This window comes from Vigna umbellata, chromosome 3 (genome assembly GCF_029865625.1).
Source record: "Vigna umbellata cultivar VRB3 chromosome 3, Vumbellata_1.0, whole genome shotgun sequence".
NCBI classification, from domain to species: Eukaryota; Viridiplantae; Streptophyta; class Magnoliopsida; order Fabales; family Fabaceae; genus Vigna; species Vigna umbellata.
Genome location: NC_142167.1, coordinates 50778642 through 50805312, shown reverse-complemented (window position 1 = coordinate 50805312; position 26671 = coordinate 50778642). Strand labels below are relative to the sequence as shown.

General features: G+C 31.0%; 3 protein-coding genes and 1 pseudogene across 4 annotated transcripts; 2 read left to right on the top strand and 2 right to left on the bottom strand.

Moving 5' to 3' along the window:
• The first annotated feature begins 4454 nt into the window (after positions 1-4454).
• On the top strand, positions 4455-5882 carry LOC148202876 (2-oxoglutarate-dependent dioxygenase DAO-like; annotated as a pseudogene). The gene is made up of 3 exons (XR_015784820.1): positions 4455-4875; positions 4974-5290; positions 5385-5882. The product of XR_015784820.1 is annotated as a 2-oxoglutarate-dependent dioxygenase DAO-like (transcript).
• Positions 5883-11011: 5129 nt separating this feature from the next.
• On the bottom strand, positions 11012-14131 carry LOC148202875 (putative peroxygenase 4). Its single transcript, XM_088110379.1, has 6 exons — positions 14059-14131; positions 12729-12833; positions 12041-12126; positions 11857-11951; positions 11544-11669; positions 11012-11370 (listed from the first exon to the last, which is right to left on the bottom strand). Exons 1-6 carry the CDS (start codon positions 14096-14098, stop codon positions 11223-11225), a joined length of 600 nt encoding a protein of 199 aa, XP_087966505.1. The 5' UTR covers positions 14099-14131; the 3' UTR covers positions 11012-11222.
• A 5242-nt stretch (positions 14132-19373) lies between these two features.
• Positions 19374-21601, top strand: LOC124844656 (large ribosomal subunit protein uL10). The gene is made up of 5 exons (XM_088110980.1): positions 19374-19831; positions 19968-20036; positions 20516-20614; positions 20827-21219; positions 21302-21601. Exons 1-5 carry the CDS (start codon positions 19574-19576, stop codon positions 21443-21445), a joined length of 963 nt encoding a protein of 320 aa, XP_087967106.1. The 5' UTR covers positions 19374-19573; the 3' UTR covers positions 21446-21601.
• Positions 21602-21744: 143 nt separating this feature from the next.
• On the bottom strand, positions 21745-25647 carry LOC148202874 (putative peroxygenase 4). Its single transcript, XM_088110981.1, has 6 exons — positions 25361-25647; positions 25134-25238; positions 24204-24289; positions 22597-22691; positions 22322-22447; positions 21745-22125 (listed from the first exon to the last, which is right to left on the bottom strand). Exons 1-6 carry the CDS (start codon positions 25404-25406, stop codon positions 21978-21980), a joined length of 606 nt encoding a protein of 201 aa, XP_087967107.1. The 5' UTR covers positions 25407-25647; the 3' UTR covers positions 21745-21977.
• Between the last annotated feature and the right edge of the window lie 1024 nt (positions 25648-26671).

The window sequence follows — 26671 nt, the reverse complement described above, 5'->3', positions numbered from 1 at the left end:
TTCTTATTCAGTTATAGACAATAGTTAAACATTCCAAACCTACTTTTTCTTTATTTGTTATCATAGAATCATAAAAGGAAGGCTTTCACACTTATATCGCATTGTTTCTTGCATAAAACATTCGTGTTATACAGTAAAGGCGTATGGGAAACTATACATACATGAGTATGAGTGTTGGTGTTTGCGTTTCGTTTTAGACTTGCTACCTTTTTATTTTATTAGAGGTTCAATAGTTTCCCACTTTATTTGGGCGTAAAACATTCGTTCCATATAACGTGCTCTTTCAAGTAATTTATAAGTTGTAGTCACTAGTACAATCAAGGCATACCGCCTCGGTCATTTTCACTTATAGACACCGGTTCTACGACCGGTGCATATTCAGACGAAGTAAAAAGAATGGATTTTTTGGCTCGCTTATGAACCGAATCAAAATGATTCAGATTTTGACTCGGTTCACAAACAACCGAGGCAGTAAAGTTTTTTAATTTTTTTATTTTCAACCGACATCAGTGTTGTTATGTTTGTTTATTCTCTTTGTGGTTAAACTTATTTCTCTTTTCTGCAATTTTTTTCAACCATGTCTTTGGACAAAATTACGTTGACAAACAAACTCAGATGTCTAAGAAAGGGGAACAGGAAGCAGAGAGAGCAGACGGGAGATCCAAACCAAAATCAGAGATCCAAACCAAAAACAAAAAATTAGAGATCTATTTCGCCATCCACCTGCAAAGAAACAGAACCAAAAACCAAAAAACGCAGAAAAGGGTTTCCGCCATTGCAGCCGCTGTCGCGGGCTGTCTCGCCGCACCGTCGCGGGCTCCCGCCGCACCGTCACGGGTTCTCGCCGCACCGTCGCGATCTCCCTCGCCGCGCCGTCGAGATCTCTCTCGCCTCGCCGCGCCGTCGGAGCTCTCTCGCCTCGCCGCACCGTCGCGAGCTGTCTCGCCTTGCCGCACCGCACCGTCTCGTCACCGTCACCGCCTCGTCTCGTCAGATCTCGTCTCGTCTCGCCTCGCCACACCGTCGCCGCACCGTCCTGGGGATGCAGAGGGAGAAGTCATCTGGTGAGAGAATGATGGAGTTGAGGGAGAGGGGACTGGAGAATGGGAGGGGTTGCAGGAGAGGAGGGAGGGGATGAGGGAAAGTGAAACGTGAAATGGGAAATGAATAGGGTTTGAATAATGGAAAGCCTGGCTCACTGAAAAGGTGCAACACGTTACGCCTCGGTTCTGTTATTAACCGAGGTCGTAGCTCTCTGTCAGATGGAAACCCTGCTTTAGTGTAGGTCCTTGCGCCTCGGTCCTGCATCAACCGAAGCAGTATCAGATCCTTATGCCTCGGTCCTCCATCAGCCGGTGTCGTAAACTTTTTATGCCTCGGTTCTTTGTATACCCAAAGCATATAACTTCATCTTAATTTCCAAACTGCCACCGCGTCTTTAAATGCTTCGGTTTTTACAAAACCGCGGCATATATCACGAGTTAAAAAGGTGTTTTTTTACTAGTGAGTATAACTTTATTTGTTTTTTAGCTTTCCAAATTGCAACGTACATTTATAAGAAATTTATCATAGCCTTGGATAATTATTTTGTCTGTGTTATCTAGTCAACGTTTTTTACTAGTATAAAAAAGTTTTGACGTATATTATTTTTTATCTTTAACATCTGAAAAAACTTAACCTTATAAAAAAGGTTTTGATGTTTTTTATTTAGTCAATGTTTTTTACTAGTATATGAAGGTTTTGACGTATATTATTTTTGACCTTTACGTTAATGTTATAGTGGAATTGATGTGGAAAGGAAAAAAAACCTTGAATGGCATCTAAAATTGTCATTTTTTGTTATTAATTGACGTCATAAATGATCATTTTTCAACGCTAATTAACGATGAAAATAGTTATTTTCTGACATTAATTGACGTCAGAAATGGTCATTTTTAGATGTTAATTAACGTTTTTTTTTGCTATTTTTCGACGTGAATTATCTCCTTTATTTTTTTTAATAAATAGTGATTCATTTTTATAACTTTACAAAACTTTAAAAGTAGAAAATCAGCCCATGTAGATTAGTTTTGTCATTTCATATATCCAGAACTCATTTTCAAATTTGTATGATTTATAAATTTTTTGTTTTGATAGCTATGATTATTGTTTTTGGTTGAAATGTTTTTTTACCACCCCTCAAAACCCATGAGCCCTTACTTTGACTCTGTATGAAGTTTAAAAATTATTTGAAAAATCAATTAAAAAAGGTCTCTTTCTATTTTTCATCAGTTTATTTTATTTTTTCCAAACTTTGAAAAAATATTTCACATACTTAGACTTTGAATTTTGATATAAAATTTTTTTGGGGTCTTGTCATCATATTTTGGTTCTTTGAACAAATTTTCAAGTCATTTGGAGTTGTTTTGAATATACTCTCAGTTTTACCCTAAATTTGGGATGTATACGATGTATGAACAACAAACAAGTTCAAAAATATCAATATCAACAATATGAACAAGTTCAACCAATTTATAGCCCATAAAAAACGAAAATGGAAACGAGACCAACATTCTTGAAGGTGAGTTCGCCAAAATAAAGTGTTGTCGCTAATAAAGTAGAATGGATCTATGCTCCAAAGAGTACCTATGCACAAAATCAACCGGTCAAAATGAAAGAAAATCATAGGTAAAGTAGTTAATCAACATGCATTTGTGTAAAATGAAAAAAGATTACATTGAGTAGATGCGCAAAGATAAAGTAAATAAATTTTCAATCTTCCGTCCAAATTTTTAATGAATTCACTAACATACAATGTCTGAAAAGTGATATTCCGATGTGTTATAGCTTTTTGACGTTTGACACTAGGGCTTTCGACGTCATACTTGAGTACACACTAGTGCAAAAACAACATATAATGTCATGCGTTCAACGTCTAACCATTAAATAGCCAACGTTAAAAATGACCGATGACATTGTTGTAAATAAATGCATTTATTAGACGTCGATAGAATTGTAATTCGACATCAATTTATTATATTGGGTAAATTTTACGAAAATGTTTGTCACCAAGATGAAAATGTATTTACGTATGACGTTGAATTCCCTAGAATTAGACGTCAAAAAGATATAAAACATCGAATGTCCCAGTGTTAAATGTTAAAAGGTTAGTGAATTCAACAAAAAATTGAGTTGGAGATTGAAAATTCATTCATTCTATCTTAGCGTGCGATACTTTCTTCTCTGCTCAAACTTTTTATAACGAAGTTTGACGATCATCACATGTAATTTTTCTTTCATTTGTTACAAATGCATGTTAATTAACTACTTTATGTATGATTTTCGTTTGTTTTGACCGATTATATTCGTGTTCTTGTCTGTCATAGACGCATTCTGTTTTCTCTCTTACCGGTGGCATTACTTTATTTCGACGAAGCCACCTTTTGAAGGTTAGTTTTCGTTTTCGTTTTGAAGAACTTATTTGTTGAACTTGTTTGTTATTTTTTTTTTGTTGAACTTGGGTATTGTTGTTGTTTGGTTGAACTAGTTTGTTGTTGTTTGATTGAACTTGTTTGTTGTTTGTTATTTGTTATTGTTGTTTGTTGTTGATACTACACGTTCATAGTTCATGCTTTATAAAATATCAAAAACTGAATTTTGTTGTTTTTCTACTTTTTAGGTCTCGGAGAGTTATAAAAAAATATCACAATTAATTGAAAAAAACAAAAAAAAAATGATTAAGGTCGAATATTGACAAAATTCGACGTTAATTTGCTTAACGTTGAATTGTTTTATGTTCGACGTCAATTTAACGTCTCCCGATATGATGTCGACTTCGAATTCAACGTAAAAGCCCGAAAAACAACAACCTTATACGGTGTTTTCACCAAAAATTTTTGTGAAGTTTAACGTTAGAAATTGAGAATTTCGTCGTTTAATGAACATATGATTTCGGAAAATTATAAATTTTGACATCTAAATTGAATATCTATTAATAAAAATGTCATCAGTCATTTTTAATGTTTTTCTTTCTCACGTTAATCGTGAGACATTGAACTTTTACTTTGCACTGGTCTCATTTAAAAACTTTAATATTGGTAGCTTATGTGTCCAAAATTCACTTGAAATATATATAATGAACTAGATGGTAAAATAGTTAGAAAGAGAGGTCATTCAAATAAACCATAAGAAAACAAAGCCTTTATTTTCTTATAAAAGAAAAAAAAATTAGAACACTGTTAGCAGGAAACAAAAAAGGCTACTTTAATCTAATATTCGATAAGTAACAGATGAGCAACCAATGATTTTTTAGCAGGTCGAGTAACATTATCCTATCCGACCCAACCTATTACCATCTCTAATTATCATATTCATTTTTTTCAAAATTTAAATTTAAGTGAATTATTAAATTTACATTAGGGCACAATATATGTCTTGAAATTTACAAAACCTTAACAATAACAAGATACTTTTACCGAGGCAAGACACATTCTTCACTATATATACCAGTGAGTTAACTAATTCTTCACAAAAACTGAGAGTGATATCCAAGGCAGAGATGGAGGCTACTGTTCCTGTGGTGGATTTTCAGAAGCTTTCAGAAGGAGAGGAGTGGAAGAAGCTAAGAGAAGCATGTGAGAAATGTGGTATTTTCAGGGTCATCAACCACCCTATTCCAGAAACACTCATGAAAGAGATGAAATCAGCAGTCAAATTCTTGCATGATCTTCCTTCAGAGATAAAAATGCGCAACAAATCCATAATTCCTGACAGTGGTTATATTCCACCGCTTCCATCAAGTCCTCTATATGAGGCCATGGCGATATATGACTTTCATAAATCACCACAGGCACTTGAAGATTTCCTCTCCCAGCTCAATTTACCACCCCATCACAGGTTCCTTTCTTCAACCTCTCTCTTTATCTCATCCCATTTATGAAACTAACTAATTAAGTGCGTGAAAAGAAGATTTTTCAAATTTGTTTGCATGACAGGAAAATAGTAAAAGCTTATGGGAAAGCAATTCATGACTTGGCATCAACTATGGCAGAAAAGATGGGCAAGTGTTTGGGTATAGAGGATGTTGATTTCAAGGACTGGCCTTTCCTTTTAAGAAGTATTAAATACAATTTCAGCCCAGAAAATATAGGTGAAATGGGAGTAATGTTGCACTCAGATACAGGATTTATCACTCTACTTCAAGACTGATGAAAGTGTCAGTGGTCTTGAGCTGTTGGATGATTCTGGCTTATTTAAAGCAGTGACTCCCAAATCAGGGTCCTTCCTCTGTATTGTTGGAGATGTTGGACATGTGAGCATATATAGATTAACAAGTTTATATTTTGTTTCTTTTGAATTACATTAATATGCATAGTCTTGAAAATAAATATACCTTTTTGTGACAGGTTTGGAGCAATGAAAAATTTTGGAATGCGAGGCATCGTGTAATTTGCAAGGAAACATGTAGTCGTTATTCGTTTGGTGTATTTATGTTAGCAGCAAGGGATGGTATTGTTGAGGCGCATCCAAAGTTGGCGGAACTTAACGATGGTCCACGGTATCGACCATTTAAGTATGAAGATTTAAGGAAGTTCAGAATCCTCACAGGAAAGAGAAATGCTGAAGTTCTTCATCAATATCGCATTGCTTAGTCCTTTCTCTGCACGCAAACACATCAAACAACACCAATTTTCCATGCAAGTCTCAAAATGCTGTGATTCTATCATTGTTGTTTTGCGTTACTGTTGAACTTGTTAAATATCAGAATGAAATAAAGTTCTGATCAATTATGCTATGATTGATATCCATTGAAATAAATTCATTATAAACATCGATGTTACAGACGTTGATTGATGTGGAAAATAACAAAATTTCCATGAATGATTAAGGATGAGATTTGCGTATGATGGCATGATGCTTTTATTAACAACAAAATAGGGAATGCGTTTACGTCTGAAAGAAAAAGGAGTTTTAACTTAAACAACTTAATGTTTTTTGAAAAAGTAGAATTGCTTAAAAAGGAAATTATTGTTCGTTTCCAATGATTGCTCCACACTAACCTCTAGAATGAATGAAGAATGATGTCTTAATTTGCATTTTGAGGCTAATTGTTTTGTTTATTCATCCCAAATTAATAGTTTACTTAGACGTCATTTCTTATTCAGTTATAGACAATAGTTAAACATTCCAAACCTACTTTTTCTTTATTTGTTATCATAGAATCGTAAAAGGAAGGCTTTCACACTTATATCGCATTGTTTCTTGCATAAAACATTCGTGTTATATAGTAAAGGCGTATGGGAAACTTCACATACATGAGTATGAGTGTCGGTGTTTGCGTTTCGTTTTAGAATTGCTACCTTTTTATTTTATTAGAGGTTCAATAAAAAAAACTTTCCCACTTTATTTGGGGCTAAAATATTCGTATCATGTAACGTGCTCTTTCACGTAATTTATCAGTTGTAGTATAACTTTATTTTTTAGCTTTCTAAATTGCAACGTACATTTTATAAGAAAATTATGATAGCCTTCGATAATTCTTATGTCTATATGTTAGTTGTCTACAAATATAAAAGAGGGCTTTGATATATGTTAATTTCGAATGTTTATGATAAAAGTATATGATGAGGTTCTTCTAAAGACAAAGATTGTGGTTGCATGCTCTGCTATTCTCCAACAATATAGGGAACAGAAATGAGATCCAAAAGCTAAGGTTTTTCCTAACCCTTTCAAAATAAAAGAAACAAATGACGTAGAAAAAAACTTCTCTTTGTTTTTGTATTGTTACTACCTTCCAACTTTCAATTGCTCTCCTTTTGTTGTTTGGAGCTAAAGAAATATGCAAGCTACCAGTTTCATAGCAGGGATTCTCAGGTTCACATTTGCAATTCATGATTCAAATCTAGTAAATTTACAGTTTGTTTGGACTATATAACGTTTAATCCTGCAAAATAATGTATCTTGATTTAGCCTATGATATCTTCATCTCTTATCATTTAAATGTTTCTCACCCATTTCCTAACTTATTGGATAAGTTATGTCACGTCTTACACTATTTATGTCTATTACTCATTAAACGTATTTCCTATAACGTGGATGAATTGTAATAATTCTTCGACATTATAGTTCGACATTGTAATAATTGACATTATAGTTCTTATATTGTATATATATCGAATGAACTTCAAGTAACAAACTTAAACATTTTTTTTATATTTCAAATTGCACACATAATTTAAAAAAAAAAAACTTCAAAACACTACAATAATTCTCTTCAATTCGAAAACAAATGTCAACGTAAATCTATATATAATTCATAATACATAATACAAATTTCAAAATAAAATGAAAATCACAAATTTATATTAAATTAATTTGTACATGGTGTAATAAACCCTACACCCTAAACCCTAAACCCTAAACAATAAACCATAAACCCTAAACCTTAAATCTTAAACCCTAATCCTAAACCATAAACATTAAACCCTAATCCTAAACCCTAAACCCTAAACCATAAACCCTAAACATTAAACCATAAACCCTAAACCTAAATCATAAACCCTAAATCTAAACCCTAAATCCTAAAAGACTTGTTATTTAACTCATGTAATTGTTATTGAATTTTTTTTTTCGCAAATTTCTTTAAAAGTCTTGTATGAAAAACTTTCGGTAAGATGTTAGGATAAAAAATACATAAAAGTCAATATACTAAAAGAATATCGTTTTAGAGATTATAGAAAAGAAAACAACATTCACACTTAAAAAGAATGATTTTCAGAAACAATTTCCAAAGGATATGGATATTGTAACATCCTAAAAAAATATAGCATAAAACTATATACAAGTGTCAACATTTAACAATATAATAGAACAATTACTTACTGTATTAATAAAATTAAACTTACAGTTATTACAAAATAACCATAAAATTTAAAATTTTACATAAACTTCTTATACAACTACCAAACTAGATTCATATAATCGAACGGTTATATTTACAAAACAAAATAATGACCGAACGGTTTCACTAAAACTATTTACACTAATAACCTATTCACTAATGACCGAACGGTTTCACTAATAACCTATTCAGCAGGAGTCTCGCCGTCCAGCTCTTGTTCTAAAGTAAACTCTTCCCCTTCTGCTCACATCCAAAAAGGATGATCATCGCAATAGAAAAAATCGAACGGTAACATGGATAAAACAGAAAAATAAGGGTAAGCTACTACAATTTAATTGAACATGCATACATACAATTCATTCAAGTACAAACAATACAAAGCCGAACACTATAGCATACCAAAATCAATGTAAATAGACATATACGAATTTAACCCTATAATACATGCATAAACCGAACACCTGACTTGACCATCCGGATTGTATGAATACGTAGCTTGAGGTCGTTCATGCACTCGGGTGGTGTAGTAACTGGAAAACCATTAGTTGTCACCCGAGGTTAGTCCGTTATAACTCACCCAAGAACCTATGGGCTAGGACCTCCTGTCATTCTCACACAATGCATTACCCATCTCTACTCGAGAATTAGTAATCATCATAATATCAGGATGAACTCCGTGAATTTTACTATCCGTATTCATACTTTACCACATTACACTGAGACATTCCTCCTTGGAATTCTCTTCCACATTACTTGAAATATCAACTTTTACTTTAATATCATTAAGATTTTCCATACACATTAGATCCATACAATTATCTCAAATAATCAGAGTCACACTTTGAAAATATCATTTTAATATCAATATTTCATTCAGAGCAGAAGACCGAATGGTAACTACAAAAATCCCTGAATACTACCGAACAGAAACTCACCAACTTACGAAACCAAACACTAGAACTAAGACCGAACCTTTATAATTAATTGAACTATTGATGTAAAACCGAACGATATTTCACTATTCACAAATCATGACCCAACGATATTCCACTATCCCCAAAACAAGACCGAACGGTATTTCACTAATCAAAGATGAGAAATAGCTAACTACTAGAAACAACCAAATTACTACTACGAAACCGAACGACATAACCTAAGACGAATACTTACAACTTAATCTGAACACTTATAATTACTCCTACAAACTATTCATCAAACCTAATACTTTTAAAGAAACCGAACGTTAAGACATTATGGCTGAATTATACAAAAACTTGTATCCGATTATAAACGAACGTATTTTAAGCTTATTACAAGTACGAGGTCTACTAATACTATTATATGAACTATCACTAACCAAAATACCTAATCCAATAAGAGTGATCGTAAAGACATAATCATTAACACTTGATATATCAATCACTCCCTAAAAATCGAGCGGTCATGCACTAGTAAGGCTAAAATGCTAATTCTATTGATAACTTATTAACTGGCCATGACCAAATGGTCGAGACCGAACACACAGCTTTTCTGCATGATTCTGCAGGATCCCTACAGACTTATACAAAACCACCAAAACCCATGAATGTAACACTTTATACGAACATATTCAAATCATCAAATCATCAAATCATTCAATCTCACACATACACAGAATCATCACACCAACCATCAAATTGAATAGTTTCCCTTACCTCTTACCAGACCGAGCCGCTCATAGTACAGAATCTGCCCACCACCAAACCCGCAAAGCCAATATTCACTGTTTGAGGAAAACAGAACACCCAAAGAACCAGAAATGTGATCAGATTTGAAGAAGAAGACGAAGATAAACACATGCAAACAAAAACTTAGTTTGCATGTACCAGAAACTAGATTTTTCTTAGAAGTAGAAAGACCTACTAGCTCAAACCACAACTTGATCGTTTGAAAGGAGAACCCTTGCCACCAGCAACCCTCACACACGTTCTGATGAATGATCAGATGAAGGAAAACGTGAGAATCAATGGAGGAAAAGATGATAGTTTAGAGAGAAGTTAGAGATAAGGAGGAGAAAGTGAGGTTTCAGAAAGTTGGGGAAGAAAATGCATGCAGAAAGTGGCACCAGATTTAAAATTTTTACTTAAGTACTACCGTCAAAACCGATCGGTCCACTCTGCTGCTCACACCTGTCTTCCACTTTCTGAAGCTCTGAATTCCCACCCTTCCACCTGGCTTCCACTTTCTCTACAACATTTAAGGGTTCTGAGGGCATGTGACACTCGGGCACTAACGAGGGCGGGGAGTGATCGCCGATGCAAGAGACACAAACAAAGAGTGGCTCCTGGCAGGCTTCTAGTGGGAGGGACACATGGAAGAATCGAACATACACTGGAATGAGAGGGATCTAGAGACTGTATAGGTATGTGACTATACAGTTGAAGGATAGCTTAAAGGAATTGATTTGGCTACTCATATCACCATAATGCATTTGTTTTTCGGTAGCCTAACCCATAACAACTCCATGGTTAAGCGTCCTTAGCCTGGAGTAATTTAGGGATGTGTGACCTTCTGAAAATTTTTCTTTGGAAAGCCTCGTGTTGATGTGTGGGGACAGTCAATATTCTCTGTAAGTTGCCGGGACGTTACAGGCATACCAACAATTAATTATTTTATTTTTATGAAATTTTATAATTATTGAGAAAAGAAATATCAAAAGTTAACAAATTCGTAGCCTATTATATCTTTTAGGATAATGTTTTTACGACTAACTTGTTCCGGGGATGGTCTTGTAATGGTTGACAATAAGATAAAGTTCGCAATTTATATTTTAGAAAAAATTAATCTCTTCATAGGAAAATGGTTGTTTAATTAAAAAAATAAAATAAATAAATGCTATAGTGACATTACTTTTAATCAATTGATTATAGATGTTAATTACTTTAATTAGAAGTTCAATAATACTAAGAAAATTTCCTTGTTATTTTATTATATACACATCACAACAATTAATTTAATCTTAACATATATATATATATATATATATATATATATATATATATATATATATATATATATATATATATATATATATATATATATATATACACACATACCAAAAGACAAAAAACTTTGCTTTTTTTCACCACAAATTCCAAATATATATGGATATGACAGATGACATATATACATATAACTTGAACAAATACATCAAATGATAAACTAAATTCGAAATAAATAAAAACATTTTATGACCCTATATTCTTAAAAATCAACTTCACCACCATGAACAAATCCTTACTTTTACACATTATTGTGTCTATATATAATAGAAAAAGAAAATTATCACCAACAAAAGAATGAATCACTTTTTTGTGTGTGTAGAATGTTCCTTTTTCAACATTTCAAACAAGCTTCCATCATAAACACCTCGGATTGTTTCCTTTTGTAGTAAACCACTCTTGTCTTTGGCAACTTTGTAAAGGATCTTCCATTCTACCAAGCCACCAATCCTTTGATATACATGTTAATATTCTTTTATTAGAAAATAATAATAATAATAATAATTAAATATGTTTTTCAGTCAGAAATAAAAGACAATCTTTTGTAATTGTTGGAGATAAAAAATATATAACCCTAATAATAATGAACGGTCAAAATGTTAAATTAAAAGAGAAATTTATACCTTCCTTTGATATCTTTGGGTTCTCTATTTGCTTGTATCATCTGCATTAGCTCATCATATGTGAGGGCATTTGGTTGTGTATGTGCATGTTTGGTGAAAATGTCTTCAAATTTTGAAGGAAGAAACCTAAAACGTCATAAATTAACGATAATACGTGGAAAAATAAAAAACACGTTAATAGATAAGTTTCTTGATAAATAAATTTTAAATTTAATTCAATTTTACAAAATCATTTATAAAATAAAGTTTGTATTTATTTATCTTTAATCGATGTATATAAAATGTGAAATAGTATATGATTATAAATACCCACCTTCCTTCAGTATCATAGACTCCAGTGTCACTGCCATGTTTGCCCAAATGGATGTTCTTAATTTCAATTGGAAAAAGTAAAGATGGAAATTTTCCCTAAAAAAAAAAAACCTTTTTAAGGACTTTATTCATAAACATAAAAATTTAAGAAAATAAAAAATATTTTAAGGAATAAAGAGAAGTACTGGACGAGTAGTTTGACTAAGACCCAAATTGATGAACAGAGAAAGTCCAACCGACGAAAATATTCCATTTCCAATTTCACGTAACCCTGCATTTAATCATAAATAAAAACTTCTACACTGAAATGCTCGCACAATGACAAAATAATATTCTTTTCAATCAAACATGAGATGCATGTACCTAGTTCACATTTATTGAAAATTAATTAATTTGTTAATAATGTTAAATTTATATGAAATTACTATTTTTTATATTTTTCTCAAATAATTAATGCATCAAAATAATCATTTATAACAATAATAAAGAAATTACTTTGTCATTCTCTATTCAGCTTAGTAATTTAATCCTTATATTTACATTTATTATTCATTTTGATATTTATATATTTTTAAATAAAAAAAAGTTAATTTGTCTCTTACTTATTAATACTCTTATCTATCAAGATGGAAATGTAATAAGTAAAATAAAAGAGAGGGAATGTTTGGAGAAGTCTAGACTCACTATACATAATCACATTTGTATTAATATGAATTTAACAAAATAAATCTAATGATTTTTTAAAATTAAATAAAAGATAAACTGAGGGAAAAATTAAAAAAAAACCAAATGAACCCCTAAAATATTAGGAAAGAAAAGGTATTAAAAATTAGAATATATATAATGATGGTAATCATGAGTGAGGAAAGTAACCTTGAAAAGTTTCCCATGGATAAATGACACCATCGTGATTCTTGTCAAAGAAAGCAGCATGCTTCTGCAAAACGTTTTCGTGAAGTGGAATTGGTTTCTCACCACCTATTTAAAAAACACAACATAACTTATATGAATATTTTATGAAAATAAATATTCTTTTCATGGCATATATAACATTGGAGTGTCATTTATAAGTAATTATTTTTTAAGTACAGATGACAATATTAAATGTTGAAAAGTTATTTTGTGAATTAAATGAATTGTTAACAAATATTTGATAATTAGGTAAAAAATAACAAATTTAAATTTTAAAGGGATGAAAATCAAAGAAAATATTTTCTAGCATCTAAACTAAAAATGGTCTTAATTTATAGACTTTATAAATTTGGTTTAATCCTTTATACATCCCTATTTATGTACGAATGTCTCAATTGGGTCCTCGTTTTTTAAAGTGTATCAAAATGGTCCTTAATTTTGAAAATTCATATCAATTGAGTCCTTTCCGTTAAGTTGGCTGGACGGCGTTAAAAAAATTCATGAGTGGATGCTGAGATGACGAACGGACGCTCGTCCACCAGCGGACGAACGCTCGTCCATCAGCGAACGAACGCTCGTCGACCACCGAACGAACGCTCGTCGACCACCGAACGAACGGTCGTCCAGTGTGGAACGAACGGTCGTCCAGCAGTAAGAGGTCGACGAGCGTTCGTTTTCTGGTGGACGAGCGTTCGTTCTCTGGTGGACGAGCGTTCGTTCGCTGGTGAACGAGCGTTCGTTCGTCATCTCAGCATCCACTCATGAATTTTTTTAACGCCGTCCAGCCAACTTAACGGAAAGGACTCAATTGATATGAATTTTCAAAATTAAGGACCATTTTGATACACTTTAAAAAACGAGGACCCAATTGAGACATTCGTACATAGGGATGTACTAAAGGATTAAACCTATAAATTTTAAGTTTAATAACTTTTTTTGTTTTCTGTTATAAGATTTTTGTTTTCAATTTCGTCGTACTGTTTTAAATGTTCATCGTTTGATCTTAAATAAATGTTAATGTAATATTTTCTATCAAATTTGTTATAACTTCTTATAAAAGTGATGATATTTATTATTTGTATTACATATCAAAAATTTATTTTACTAGTGAAACAAATGACGTTACCATTAATGTAATATATTAAACCGGAACCAACTTATTAAAACCATTCAAAATAATAAATAAAGAGCTAAAGAAGTTATTAAATATAAATTTTGCAAGAGTAAATAAAAGCAGAAATATAAGAAAGAAAATATTTAATTTAAAAATATAGAGAATAGCATTGCATACCCCTTTGTTTTGTGTTTTCTAAGGAAGGAGACGAATCCATGTGATAGGAAAATTGGAAGAAAATAAGAGCTTTGATTTCTTGGTTTGAGTTATAAGTATTTGAGATGGTTAAATTCATATTTATATGTATATGCTAAAAATGGGGTGTGTTTGGCTTAGCGTGTAGGAAATGATCACCAACTTAGACACAACCCATTTGGAAAAGACATTTATTATTAATTTTATAAGTCAAACAAACATTGCTTCATCTTAAAAACACTTATCCTCTTTTGCAGGTAGGAACAAAAAAAGGTGACTGATCAATTCAAATAAACCACAAAAATCACCCTAAAAGAATAAAAAATTGATCAAATTAGTTATAAACATGGTTAATAAAAATTTAATAAATCCCAAGTTTAATAAAAAAAATTAAATTTACGTTTTAATTTATAACATTAAAAATTATGATATTATATTTCAGTATTATTTTATATGCTTTTATTATTAAAATGATTTTATTTATAACCGGTTTAATTTTAAAAATGTTATTACATATTTACCTCTAACATCATGTCAAAGCTAACAACACAAAACTAAACTAAAGCTAACTGGAAAATATTTGCCAATACTTTTTATTATTATTATTACTATAATTGGATATCACTTTTATTGGTGTTTTTATTATTTATTATAAATAACAGTAATAATCATTCTTTTCCTCCACGTTATCTATCTCCTTAAGTATGGGAAAATTTGGCGTGCACACAATGGTTATTATGAAGTCAATGGTTAAAACTTTCAAAGTGGTTTGCATATTTTTCATTCAGGCTTAAACATTATTTTGATTTTGATTTTAGTTTATTTTTTATTGTGGTATTCATTTTTTCTACATGTTGAATATGATTTTTATTTTGATAAATTTTGTTTATTTTGATTTTTTTTAGTGATATTCTATAATTTGTCAACGAAAGAGTGTAGGTACTGATTGAATGAGTTGTGCGGTTTTTGTTTATGTCTCATCATGCACTCTATGACTTGGAAATGTATGTTTATTGTATTTTGAAACCAAATTTGTCTATGTAGTGTAGGTTTGTATTAAGGCCTAATTAGTATAGGGTTATTCCTTAAGTTAGACATTCAAACCATGTGGAAAGTATGTGTCATGTGTCATGTTTCATTGGAGAGAATTTAGTTTTAGTAGTGATTATATGACACTCTAGGAATGAATATGATTTTGCTTTGTGAGTGACCACATATCCTCCCCTCATTGGAGAGGATTTATGGACACTTGTCCATTCCTTAAAAGGCCTCATTTTCGGCCAATGAGTGCAAATGTGGGAGATCATACTTTTAGAGTTTTTAGGATACACTATTGCCTATATATAGAGGTGTATCCTTTCTTGTAATAATCTTTGATGTTGAGTAAAGTTATGTTGCCCATTTTTGGCTATACTACTCATCTTAATATCAAAACTAGAGTAATCCATGAGGCCCCTCTAGTCACCTTTCTCTTTGTGTTGGTCTAACATCTCTTAGAGCATCATTAAACACCACCTTCATCACCATAAAACAACAAAAACTATGAGCTTAGCTCCCTTGTCCATCAAAGCTTTTCGCACTCATCATCCATTCACTCACCTTTGTGGCTTTTCTTCTAGTTTTGGCTCAACCTAACTAGGAGATCGTCGTCATTGTTGTTAACAAAACAAACAACACATGTTATTGAAAACAAATCTTCAACATAAGAGAATAATATAAAAGGAAACATTTCATTAGCAATTCATAAACAACTTTATTAATGAAACTCAAATCTACATTAATTATATAAACTCTACGTGGATCTAATATAGTAAAGATATTCAAACAAATTAAATATCGAAAGACATATTCTGGAAACTCGTATTAACCATATTTTACCAAAGACTAACATCTAATCCAATCTAAAAATTTGGATTTTCAAGCGAACCCAAGAATATAAGACCAATGCAAGTTCATTATAGTCCATACCATACATCCATATTAGTTGTGGTGTGTAAAAACTTCATCTACTTCTCACCACTTGATATCTCAGTCTTTAAGACTTAAGTTATGAGTGAAACAAGGGGATTTTTGTTACAATATAGGTGTTAATACTTAATTTTTCAATCAAAAAATAATTCACATATGACCTTACATATATGACCACAAATTCATATAAGTTTCATCATTCTCATGTCAATTTCAAATCATCACACATTCCATTTATAAATCTTATTACAATGAAAACTTATAAAACATTCACTTGCTCAACGAAATTTTTGCTCGATCAATGAATTAATTAAGCTCATGTTGAAATTCACTCAGTTTGAATTCTATTGCTTAGCCAAAAGACTTAGCATAACAAGTAAATTTTGGCTCACTAAGCAAAAATTATGCTTGTCCAGCGAATGACCAATAAGAGATTTTATAAACACAATTTTATTAACCAAGAATATGACTCACCCAACGATTCTAAACACTAAAAAAAGAAAAAGGAGATAATGGGGAGAGGTAGTGACATAAAAAAGTATAATATTTAATGGTCAAGTATTAATGCTATAAACAATAATAACAAAAGCTTTACCCTAAGACTTTTTAGGAAATGATGTCCTAATAATGAGAAAGAGGCTAATATTAACTATATGCCTATGTTTTCTTTTAATAAAGTCATTTTGGTGATGTGTGTGGATAAATGAGCCTATGTCTAATAATGTGAGTGTTGAGATATTTTGTAAGACATAAGAATTACTTAACATTATCCATTTGAATGACTTTTAATTTGTGATGATTTTGATGTTCAACAAATGTTTTAAAAATGATGAAAATTGTTGAAACTTGAGATTTAGAATGAAGAAGATAGATCCACATAAATTTATAACAAGCATATATAAAAGTTATGTAATATTTTGCACCGCTAGTACTAGGCATAGGGTAGGACCCAAATGTCAATGTAAACCAAATATAAAGGAGTATTATCAGATTTGGAAAAGGGAAGCTTGTTCATTTTTGCTTGAACACAAATATCACAAAAGATATTAGAAATAACATTATCAATTTTTGCAACATGAATATAGTTTTCTTTCAACACTTTTTAAACAGTATGATAGGAAACATGTCCAAGGCGGGAATGTCATAAAGAAACTATACAATTTACAGAAGTGTGATTAACATTCAAAGTGAGAGAAGAGCGGAAAGGGTAAAAAACATATAATCCATCTTTTAGGAAGCATTTAAGCATGATCTACTTTTTGTCCTGAGTTTTAACATAGTAGACATTAGAATGAAATTCAAAATACACATGATTGTCTTAGGCAAATTTGGAAACACTGATTAAATTTTTTGAAATGAGGAACATGCACAAGGTTTTTAAAAAGAACTATTTATTTTAGGTAGGTTGTGAAAAATAGTAGAACCAATAAGAGAAATAGATATACCTGTTCCATTACCTAGAGTGACCAAGTGATTTTCAATGTAGGAACACTTAGTTGTAACATTATTAGAGTTGTGAGTTATATGGTGTGTAACACCAATATCTGGATACAAAAGATGATAATTTAGAGTGGAGAGTGTTCCCAGAATAGAAGGAGTATAATCATGAATTTTCAACGAATAAAGTTGAGATTGGTTAGCAAAAATGAAAGGTTGAAAGTCATGTTCAAATCTATGCCAACAATTTGTGGAATTATCACCAAGCTTGTTGCAAATTTGACATTGCTACCAAGAACTTCTTAGAGCATTCTTGGTGTTGTTGAAATGTTGATTAATGACAAATGACTTATTTTGGTTTGTAAGATTACGAAACTTTGTTTCTACAGTTGTTGTTGGAACTTAAGATGACAATGTTGTTGATAACAACAAAAATCAATGGTTTTGCATTTTTCAAGACGCTTTTCATGGGACAAGAGCAAGGCCTCTATTTCTACAATGGTGTAGGGATTTGGGCGGGTGAAAATAAAAGTGACGAAATTGTCAGTCTTCTGAAAGATTATCAAGAATTGCTTCAACATGGACTTTTATGAAGATAAGAGATCCAATGGCTACTAGAGAGTCAACAATCTTGATATCAAAAAGATAAGTAGCAACGTTTCTATATTTTTTAGGTATTCTAAGCCTAATCTTTAAAGATTTTATCTAAGCTTTAGATTAAGATGCATGGTAAACATGTAGCTTGTTCCAGATTTGGGAAGTAATAGTGAGGCTAACCATTTGAGTGAGAACATACATGTCTATAGAAGCAAGAAGCCAAACAACCAAGAGTTGATTTTGTTGCTCATATTGGAGATAAGCGATATTAACTATGTTGTGAAGAACATCATCAGGATTAAGGTATTTGGGTGGACTATCTTGACCATATAAGAATTTGAAAATTTGTAATCCTTTAATCGTGGCAAACACCTATTGCAACCATAGCAAGAAATCTTCAATGGTAAGTTTAAAGGAGATGAATGTGTTGAAAGTGTGAAGGTGGTAGGAGAAGGGATTAGTAGTGGTTTCATAATTGTTAATATAAGAAGAATTTTCAGAAATCATGAAAATAGCTATGATGATCATGTGAAGAAAAGAAATAGAGAGAGAGGGGGAAGAATACAAAATAACTATGAAAAGTATTTTGCAAAAAATTGTTAAGCTAAGAAAAAACACAAATATATGAAAAAAATAGGAGAAAAAAATAAGATAATAAATTTCTTTGTGTCGTGTTATCATACACTTTATATAGTAAAAGGAGTAAAATATTGTCTCTTGTAATCCTGCACTATTATTATTGTCACCATCGATATTGCATGTTTGATCTCCTTTTGTTATTAAAGTTATTGATAGAAAAAAAAAGAATGAAACGTGTTTGATGGAAATCTTGTTTTAAGAAGTTTGTTATGAAATGTATCATACATAATTTTAAAAACTTGTATTGAAAATCTTGTTCCAAAAATTCAGTTTTGAAACTCATTTCATCAAAGTTTGCTTTGGAAACCTTACCTTAAAAAGATTATTCCAAACATCACGTGATGTATTTCAAAACATTTGTTCCAAAATACACTGCGGTATGTTCTTGAAAACGCTGTCCCAAAAATTCTAAAAGGTTTGTTCCTGCATATTTCGAGAGCAGTTACTCCAAAAGTCACCTTTATAAAAAATAAAATGGTCATTTTCAAAATAGAGAATTGCATTTAGAAATTACGGAGATGACGAAAGAAAAATCCCAGCAAAATAAATACTCGAAGCCTATTGGGCCTTTATATGAGCCGTCGGATTTTTGCACGAAATGATCCCAACCGTGGGATTTAGGTTTCTCAAAAACCCTAATCTAATAAATCCACCCGCCCCTCTGTTGTCGTTATTTCGCTTCCGTTCCTTCCTCTCCCACTCTTCTGCACCTCACCTCAACGAAGCAGAGGTTAAAGCGACGGCACCGTTTTGCTGTCCGCCTTGACTGAGCCAGAGCCCCGTCTTGGCCCTCGTTTTTGCCGCGCCGAACTTCCGGTCACAGACATCGTCGTCGTAATCACAATCATCATCATCAATGGCACCGAAACAAACCAAGGCAGAGAAGAAGATCGCTTACGATGGTAAGTTGTGCCAGCTTCTGGAAGAGTACGGCCAGATCCTCGTGGTGAACGCCGACAACGTGGGATCCAACCAGCTCCAGAACATTCGCAAGGGTCTCCGCGGTGACTCTATCGTACTCATGGGGAAGAACACCATGATGAAGCGCTCCGTCAGGATGCACGCTGAGAAGACCGGCAACAATGTCTATCTCAGCCTCATTCCTCTCCTTGTCGTGAGTTTCCCTTCCTCCTCAAACTGTTTAAGCTTTCGCCCTTGTGTTGTGTATATGCTTGTTGTGTTCTTTCAATCAATTTCAGTTTAGGTTTTGAATTGTTTGGCTGAGAGAACGTGTTTTTGCGTTAAATTAGGGCAATGTTGGATTGATTTTCACCAAGGGTGACCTTAAGGAGGTCAGTGAGGAGGTGGCCAAGTACAAGGTAAACTCATATTTTTGCTTCTGTATTTTTTTTTTGTATTTTATGTTATTATACTTATTTTATTGCATTCGGTATTTAATAATGTTTTTTTCTGTTTTTTTTTTATATAAAAGTGATCCTTTTTAATTAGATGATCATATTGCTAGTTTAGGGATTGGGTGAGTCTCTTTAGGCTGAAAAATGAGTGACCTAAAACAGTACTATTAAAGTAAATGATACTGATTACTCTGCTCCTAATTACTCTGCGATTGCAAGTTGCGAATCACAAGTTTGATTTTTGTACAATTTAAATGCATAAGGTTGGATTTATTTATCCAAATATGTTGGTTACGACTGGAGGAATTGGTCATTACGCTTGGTTGTGTTCTTTTGTATTTACAAATGATTACTTTTAGTTTTCTATTTCTCAATTGTGTCAATGTTAACCATGCACTTCAATTGAATGTTCATTAAAACTGTGCTGTATTTAATTTGCACAGGTCGGAGCTCCTGCCCGTGTTGGTTTGGTTGCCCCAATTGATGTCGTTGTTCCTCCTGGCAACACCGGTCTCGATCCATCTCAGACCTCTTTCTTCCAGGTTGGTATTGTTTTATAAACTATTTTTATAATGTAGAATTATGGTGAAAGTGCTAAAAAACCTTCACTTGTATACAACCAAAGTTATCTTTGAAGCTTTTTATTTAAAAAGACTGAGTAATCAATATTATTCTAAATACAGGTTTCACAAACTTATCCGGGAGTTAGCTTTGGTTAAAATATTAATGTTTAAGCGTATTCTCTTTATTTTAGGTGCTTAACATTCCAACCAAGATTAACAAAGGTACTGTGGAAATCATTACCCCTGTTGAACTCATTAGGAAGGGAGAAAAGGTTGGATCTTCTGAAGCTGCTTTGCTTGCCAAGCTTGGCATTAGGCCTTTCTCTTATGGGCTTGTGGTCCTTTCTGTTTATGATAATGGCTCTGTGTTTAGTCCCGAGGTCCTTGATCTCACTGAGGATGACCTCCTTGAGAAATTTGCTGCCGGTGTCTCCATGGTTACTTCTCTTTCGTTGGCTATCTCATACCCAACACTTGCGGCTGCACCACATATGTTTGTGAATGCCTACAAGAATGTTCTTGCAGTTGCGGTTGAGACAGATTATTCTTTCCCTGAGGCCGACAAGGTCAAGGAATATCTGAAGGTAATAATGTTCTTGACATTGTTATTATCTGAAGCTATGCTATCCTCATCGTTTTATTTATGATTTTTTATTTTAAATGCAGGACCCAAGTAAATTTGCTGTAGCTGCTGTTGCTGCTCCTGCTGCTGCTTCTGGGGCTCCAGCTGCTGCAGCTAAGGAAGAGGAAAAGAAGGAAGAGCCCGCAGAAGAATCTGATGATGACATGGGTTTTAGTCTGTTTGACTAATTATGTAATGCTCGTTGAGGTTGCTTTTCAGGTTTTTCCCATTTTGTTAGAATTAAGGAGTTGGTCTTTCGATTTAGTTATAGTTTGCTGTTTTTCCTTTTCAGTTTAAATTGTACTTCGGCTTTTAACTATAAAATTTCACAGTTTTAATGTTTAGCATATCTGTGCATCGTTGCTATTTTAAATTTCCATACCTGCTATTTTAAAATTTGGCTCTTAGTTGTTAAGTTTGAGTTGAAAAAATATTAGAATTTATAAATAATTTCTCTTCTATTATTATCAACCAAATACAGGAGAGATTGATGAAATAAATTATATACTTTTAAAATCATACAATGAAATTAGCATTAACTCAACAAATTTTGAAGGAATGAAAGCATATTGAATATTTTACAGTAAACACAACTTATTCCTAAAGTGAATATACTGTAAATTAGTACAGTACACTTCTATGGCACTCAGCAGACATTCAGAAAGGAATCGTATAGTTCGTATGAATCTATAAAAGAAAACGAATCTCTGGGTATTATGTTCATTTCTTTTTCTTCTGTGAATGTTCTCTTTCCATTTTTTCAAACAAGCTTCCATCGTAAACAGCTTGAATAGTCTCTCTGTGTAGTAAACCATTACTGTCTTTGCAGAGAACATAAAGGGCTTTCCACTCGGAGAAGCTGGCAAGCCTACACCAAATTGTAACAAATAATGTAATTTAAACGTTTATTGTATTTACCTAGTTGTAAAGGGTTCAACTTGATTACAGGTTGCATGATATTTTTTGGTCATTTAGAGTATGTTGAACAGTGGGTTATTAATATACTGTTTTTATAAATGAAAAGTTTATTGGATACCAAAAGAAGAAGAAAATAATTTTTATACCATCCGCTATAGTCCTTGGGTTCTCTATTTGCCTTGAGCATCTCTCTCAATTCATCAGATGTTAGAGCATCTGGGTGTGTTCGTGCATGCTTCCTGAAAATTTCCTCAAATTTTGAAGGAACAAACCTAAAAAACACAACCTCCACTTAGTAATTTCAAAAGTTTATAGGCAGTAAAATCAACATTTCTTTTGCTGTTTTCTGAATAGATACTTAAATAAGAATTGAAATAATATCAACTTTTTTTTTTGTGTAGAAAGCTTAAAAAATATGCACCTTCCTTCACTATCATAGACACTAGAATCACTTCCATGTTTTGCTTTCTGAATGTTTTTAACTTCAATTGGTAGCAGTGGAGAAGGAAATTTGCCCTACAACCAACTTAATGTCACTAAATTGTACCACAAATAAAGAAACTTATCAAAATCAATATTCAAACATAAAACCATTAATATAATAAAAATTATTTATAATTACATGAAAAATAAATTCATTTAAAATTATCCCAATATGATTTTCTTTCATTAAATCTTTATTATTTCTTTTTCATTCATAAAATTCTTATTGGAGACACTATTAAATACACAGTTGAATATCACCAAAACCAAATACTTATTGATACAACAAACAGTCTCTTGTATTTATAGTTTTCTTTTTTCCTCATCTAAAACAGATTACACAACTATTCAATGTTTTTTTATCATTTAAAAGTATAATTTGATTATTAAAAACCCGTGTTAAATAATTAAAATTTATTTCTAAATCATTTACTTTTTTCGTATATATAATAAATTTTCTATGTTTTTTGGAGAAAGCTTTCAAACGAAGCATATTCCATGGAATTAGAAAAAGATCATTAGCATCAGCATCAAGATAAAGTATAATTGATTGCGCCTTTACAGAAATAAAGTTTTATTCTACACGTACTTGAAAAAAATAAATATATTATCAATGACACGTTTATAAATTAATGATGCACGTATTCTTAAAATATAAATATTGTTTCTAAACTATTTATCTTAATTTATTAAAATATAAATCCTTATTCTCTGGTACATGTGATAGGAAAATTGTTTTCAAAATAAAATTTAATTATAATTTTGGTTTCTCTTTATCATTTTGAATTCTACTATCCGCGAATACGATCTGAAGTGTTTGTTAGTTTTTTTTTTCTCTTCTTTTAATTTTGTCTTTAAAAAATTTAATTAGATTTCAAGTATTTGATAAATTTAAATATTTTTAATATTATTTTTATTAATTTTTTTGATTGATTTTGTATTCAAAGTTTTTATTTTTTTAATTAAGTAAAATAATTGTTATTTTATTTATCATCTTATTTATTTGTCTTTAAAAATATGAGATTTTATTTGATTGATATCAAATTATGTTTTTGTTAATATAAATTAATAAATAAAAAATGTATTGTTCTAATTGAAAATATGGTAAATATCAATAAATATACTAGAAATTTTTTTCAATCACCATAAGTCATGATGAGGAAGTCATCAAATCATTGAAAAACATGACACCTTATTATTCAAGACATTTTAATTAGAGGAATGAAAATTACTAAACCCTAATATTGTTTTTATATTAATTATAAAACTAAATATTTATATATGCGAATAAATAAAAAATGAAAAAAATAACATAATAATTATAAAAAAAAAGAATAATAATTTAATTAAAAACACAAAAGTTTAAATATTTAATAAATTAAAAAAATTAAGAAAAACTCAATTAAAAATATCTAAACTTATCACAAAATTAAAATTTAATTAAATATTTAACTAAAGGATTAAAATTAGTATATTAGATATTTTAATGAGGAAACCTTAAATATCACCAAAAATTAATGAGAAAATTAAAATTTGAGAAAATACCGGGCGAGTTTTACTACTGAGACCAGCATTGATGAAAATAGCTGCAGCTGATGATAATAAATAGCCACAACCTATTGCACGAAATCCTGCAATTAAATCAAATTCACCAAAACTAAATTATATCCACTTATTTTTTAATTAACAAATACTATACTGGGTAGAAATAGTATTTTAATCTCTTTTTTTTTTTTACATTTGTAAATTGGTTTTTGTGTCAATATATCAGCACCTTTTAAAATCATTGTAAACATGATTTATTTATAAGAGTTTGTTATTATGAATAAGATTTATTAAAATATAGATTCATAAACTGTTCAAAACTAAATAACTTTTATATTTACAAACTTCAAATAAAAAATAATGTTTGTATTCATAGTTTCGTTACAGATTTTCAATTATAATACATTATTTTACGACAAGGATTCAATATTTTGAGCATGGAAATAAAAATAGTTTGATAGATCTAACAAATCTTATTAAAATAAATAAGGAAAACTGTAATAGTGTCTTAGAAATTAAATTCTAAGCTGAACATGTAAAATGATCATTGCGTTGATAAAAGATTACTTGGTTATAAGGAAATGAATGAAGATAATAATAGATGAGATAAATAACGACTTGACTTCAAACTTTTAAATATGTTTCTAAATTTTTATTCAGAATTTTTATATATTTTTATTTTAAAAACTTAAAAAAAATGAAAGGATAATTTTTTTTTAACCTAATTATTTAGATATTTTCTATTTCCAACCTATTTTATTGTAGCATTTGTTTACCTTTAAAATTTAATAATTAATATTTAATGATAAAAAAATCTGTTCTGAAAGCTTAACAGACAAGAGGTTGTATCTCATACATGGGTTAGATCTAAACAGCATTTAGTTTCATGAAAATATAGCAAAAATGCAAAAAGAAAACAAATTTAAAAACCTTGAAAAGTTTCCCATGGGTAAATGATTCCATCGTTGTTTCTGTCAAAGAACTCAACGTGCTTTTGCAGAACATTCTGATCGTGTGGTATTGGTTTCTCATCAACTGCACATTAAACTCATGAATCATTTGAAAAAAGTTGGCACAAACAAAAACACATGGTAATCAGCCATAGAAAAATGGAGCTAACATGAACGAAACAACAAAAAGCTAAGTTTTTTTGATACCCTTTGGATTGTTGTTATGATCTGTGGAAGAAGATAAGGTAGCCATGGTTGTTTGATGAAAGGGAAGAGTAAGGAAAAGTAGTAAAATGAGTATGAACAATGAGGAAGAAGAAAGAATAAAAAGAGAAAGAAATTAACAAGTTTTTGAAGATGAAGATGAGATAATGAACAAATTCCGTGTGTGAAGTCTGTTTTATAAGTTTTGGGAAAAGAACTTTTGGTTGGGAGAGAAAGCAAGATGAGATTCCTTCATCTTCTTCACACGTAATCACTTTTAGGTTTATTAAGTTCTCTAATTGATGAGTCTTAGTCCAAAATCTCAATATTTCAAATGTGAAAATTAAGTATGAATAGATAACGATGACAAAAAGGAGTACTTTGAAATCAATGAAAGGAGAATTTTTTGGTTAATTGCAAAAAGTGATGTGTGAAACGCATCAATAAATTGAGTTTTGTTGAAAAGAGTAGAAAACTTTCTTAAAATGTATATTTTCTTTTCTAGGTGATGAGATATGCGTGTTCTTATTACTCTTAATTAATGTGTTACTATGCAAAAAAATTAACAATAATAAAAAACAAGTGATACGTGGTTTAAAATTTAAGCATACGTGATTGGAAGGTAGGGTGGGTGACGTGATGTACTAAACATGTTTAACATTTATTTATGATAATAAATAGATAATTTATATGATTATCATATACATAATATTTATCCCAATTCACAATTTATTATTTTTAAGTCTATAATAATCAATAATTCGAAAAAAACTCTTACTTTTTAGTTTTATATTGACCTTTTTGCCTTTAGTTATTCGTGAAAAGCATTATTAAAGTTTTAGTTTTCACATTGCTTATTTTACCTTTCAACTTTACATTCTATTTTTTTAAAATGAATATTCTATTTTAATATACAACGTTAAATTGAAAAAAATAAAAATAAAACTTCTGAAAAGAGAAAATATTAAAGTTAATCATTTGTTTGTTTTTGGATGTGGATACGCGAGAAAAGAGAGGAGAAAATATGATTCTTTGAATTAAAAGAAAGATAATGAAAAATAAAGAAAAATAAGATTTTTTTTATAAAAGTTAATAAGTGATTTGATGACTTTAATAAATTAAAAAAATGTTCTATATGATAAAATTATATGATTATTATTTTAGCCTTGATTATAAAAATAATTTATACACCTTTCTTTTTATCCAAAGCAGATATTTTTTTTCTTTTTGAAACGCATATGTGGTCCTTCTTCCTCCTCCATGAAAGCTTCTTCTCTCTCCATTCACGTCGCATCACTGCTGGAGGCATCACCA